This window comes from Eurypyga helias, unplaced genomic scaffold (assembly GCF_000690775.1).
Source record: "Eurypyga helias isolate BGI_N326 unplaced genomic scaffold, ASM69077v1 scaffold34393, whole genome shotgun sequence".
NCBI lineage: Eukaryota > Metazoa > Chordata > Aves > Eurypygiformes > Eurypygidae > Eurypyga > Eurypyga helias.
The window spans coordinates 5,078-7,916 of record NW_010242402.1 but is presented as its reverse complement, the minus strand read 5'-3'; the positions used below and the strand labels follow the sequence as shown (position 1 = coordinate 7,916).

The following is a 2,839-nucleotide window of genomic DNA, read 5'->3' as shown; positions in this document are numbered from 1 at the left end:
GTAGGGAAAAAATGAGATGTTCTTGGGGCGGAGAAAGAACCTGCCTGCCTTGACGGGATGAGCAGGGTGTCCTTGGAAAGGAGCGAATCCGTTGGCAGTCTCCCGGGGCTGAGGTGGGCAGAGGAGCATGGGCTGACGCCATCCCTGTGCCCAGCCGGGCCCTGCCGCTGCCACCCGAGGTCCCGGCACAGAGCTGGGGCGGACGGGGAGCTCCGCGCTCCCAACCGAATATGTGGGAAGAAGCATTTTCCCAGGGTTTCCTTCATTAAGGAACTGGCATTAGCCAAAGCTGTTGGGAGTTTGAGCCCGTTACAGATCTATCCCCTGCTCCAGAGGGGGCTGCTCCTGGCTCTGTCACCCTGGGGCTCCAGCGGTCCCCAGCACCTCCCAGTGAAACCAGTGCAGCAGGGAGTGAGGCCGGGCGGGACGGGGGTGCGAGGTCTCCAGTAGCCGACCGGTGCATGATGACAACCAGGGCTGCTCGGGGAGCCAAAGGGGGGAAACTGATGAACCCTCAGTTTTTAAGGGACCGAGGGGCCCAGGCGCACCCCGCTCTCGCCCCATTTGCCTTTCAGGATGAGTGGGAACCCTGCGCTTCGGGGAGCCGAGCTGCCAGGCGACAGCGTGCGAGGGAAGGACCAGCTCAGCTGCGCTCGTACGTGCAGGTAGAAGCAGTTGCCTTTTGCCTGGGAATTAGGACTTTGCTGGTCATTCCTCTCAAAATGCAGCAAAATTCACACTAGGCGGAGGGAACCGTAACTACTACGAGCTGGGTTGGTGTGGGAAGGAGTCCCTGGGGTTACGCTGAACTGCCAGAGCAATGCTCCTTATCTTTCGGTGCGAGTTTTCACACTCGCAGCGCTAGGTCTTGCTCCTGCAGTCCTGACTTCCACTGGATCCACTGGGATCGTTTCCAATCCCAGGGCTATGGAGTGTTCAGGCTTGGGTGTTGGTTTATTACCAGAAAAGAAGGTTCCCGTGTTTACGTGAGGCTTTCTACCTTATCGGTGCTGGTCCTCCACTAGTCCTGCACGCTAGCCAAAGATTTTCACTGCTTTCACCATCTTTCCTGAAGAGTTTTGTTTGATTTAAAAACATGGTTTACCTGGATGGAATAGGAAGTATTATACTGGCTGTAGAGGTTTTTTACGGGGACATCAGAGCCATTCATGGTGCAGTCACTGTAGGGATAGCCCATCCGCTCCAGCTCATCCTGAAAGAGAACGGAACCAGCAAACTTCAGTCATTACCGCTCCTCCCCGGGGCCCTGCGCCCCTTTTCTAGAGACTCTAATTCCTGTATTCCTGCCTGGCTTTATCAAAAGATCGTGGACAGCCCATTGCCCAGGGCGGATGGAGGCAGATGAGGGTATTCAGGAGCAGCGTGGTTTAGCAAGGCACCTTCTGACATGCTCAAGGAAGAAGAAACAATGACCTGAGCTCAGTATTTTGGCTTCAATAAAGCCCTTTGCCAGGACAGTTACATAAAAGTCTCCATAAACGGTTCCAGCCCGCAGCGAGCGTATACCTCGACTCTTCGGTTTGAGCCAGTTCAGCCAAGACTTAAAACAAACTTGGTGGCAGTCCCATCAGATAACATTATTCTCAGGCAATCTGCTCTAGAGGAATGCCACACATACCACCAAGACGCCGATGGAGGTCTCCGTCCCGGCCATGGCATAGATGCCCTGGTCCTTCAGGAAGGGGAAGCTCTTCTGTTGATGCAGCATGAGCCTGGCGCCGGCAGCGGATGACAGGTAGGGGATATAGTCTTGCTGGCTGATGTCCAGGATTAACTTCAGCCCTGAGACACCAGAGAAAACACTCAGAACAGGAGTTGTATAGAGATGTGAGTCTTTGGAAAGAAGAATGGGGTCTATTTTCTTCTCTCTGTGCACAGGAATCCCCGTTCCCTGGGGCAGAGCCGGGGTCTGGCTGTTACAGCATCCGTACGGCTGCACAGAGACACAGGATGGCGAAGGCACAGGGTGGAAATATCTGAATATTCAGATATTGCCTTGGACATTTGGGCTATCCAGATGTTGCACTTCTGCAAAGTAACATCTGGAGTCGCATGGCTTGTTTCTACGTGGCACATCTCCCTTCTGGGGGCTTATCCCCTCCCCGCAAGGTTACTCCCTGCTGCACTGAAATCATGCATCCGTGATGCCTGGCAGAAGGGGCGGCTGAGGGGCAGCATAACGCCACACACGTGTTCCCTGAGCTCCTTCCTCGTCGGCAGAGCTCCCTCTTACCGAACTCGGCTCCGGGGTTGGAAGAATTCAAAGCCTCCTCGTCCATGCCCCAGTTAAAGATGTAGCAGTTTCCGTGGTCTGGGTGATAGATTTGGGTGAAATTCCTGGAAGAACCGTGCACATAAAACCGTGACTCGCGGGGAGGACTGAGGGGCTACAGAACGGGGCATGTGCTGGGACCCCTCCTTGGCAGCCACACCTGGGGGTCCCTTTAAACCGCGTCATTTGTGAGATGCCCGTATGGAACTTTCAGCTGATACCATTTCAGTCTTGCTGCTGACACAAGGCCAAGGAAGCTACTGGTGGGTCCTGAGACTCGGGATAACAGTTTGTGGGAAGGGAAAGGAATTGTCTGTCCAGAGGAGAGAAATAACTGCTTGATCTGAGCTACGGTAACGGGTTTTGGCTGGTGTTCTCTCTCGTTCTTTGGTCACAAGTCTCCCTTGCCCTCTTTGCAGAGTGGGGTTGCAGAAGGGGCAGCAGCCTGTGCACCTTGGGGAGCTGCTGAGCTGCCCCGCACATCCTGGGGAGCTGCCCCGCTCACCCTGGGGAGCCGCTGAGCTGCCCCACGCACCCTGGGGCGCT

General features: G+C 55.3%; 1 protein-coding gene across 1 annotated transcript in view; it reads right to left on the bottom strand.

Moving 5' to 3' along the window:
• SCNN1B (sodium channel, non-voltage-gated 1, beta subunit) overlaps positions 1 to 2,839 on the bottom strand; it is an 8,896-nt gene that overhangs the window by 3,026 nt on the left and 3,031 nt on the right. The window contains exons 5-7 of the mRNA XM_010149074.1: positions 2,255 to 2,358; positions 1,640 to 1,803; positions 1,106 to 1,213 (exon numbers count right to left, since the gene is read on the bottom strand). Coding sequence (XP_010147376.1) covers positions 1,106 to 1,213; positions 1,640 to 1,803; positions 2,255 to 2,358 — 376 coding nt within the window. The remainder of the gene's footprint in view (positions 1 to 1,105; positions 1,214 to 1,639; positions 1,804 to 2,254; positions 2,359 to 2,839) is intronic.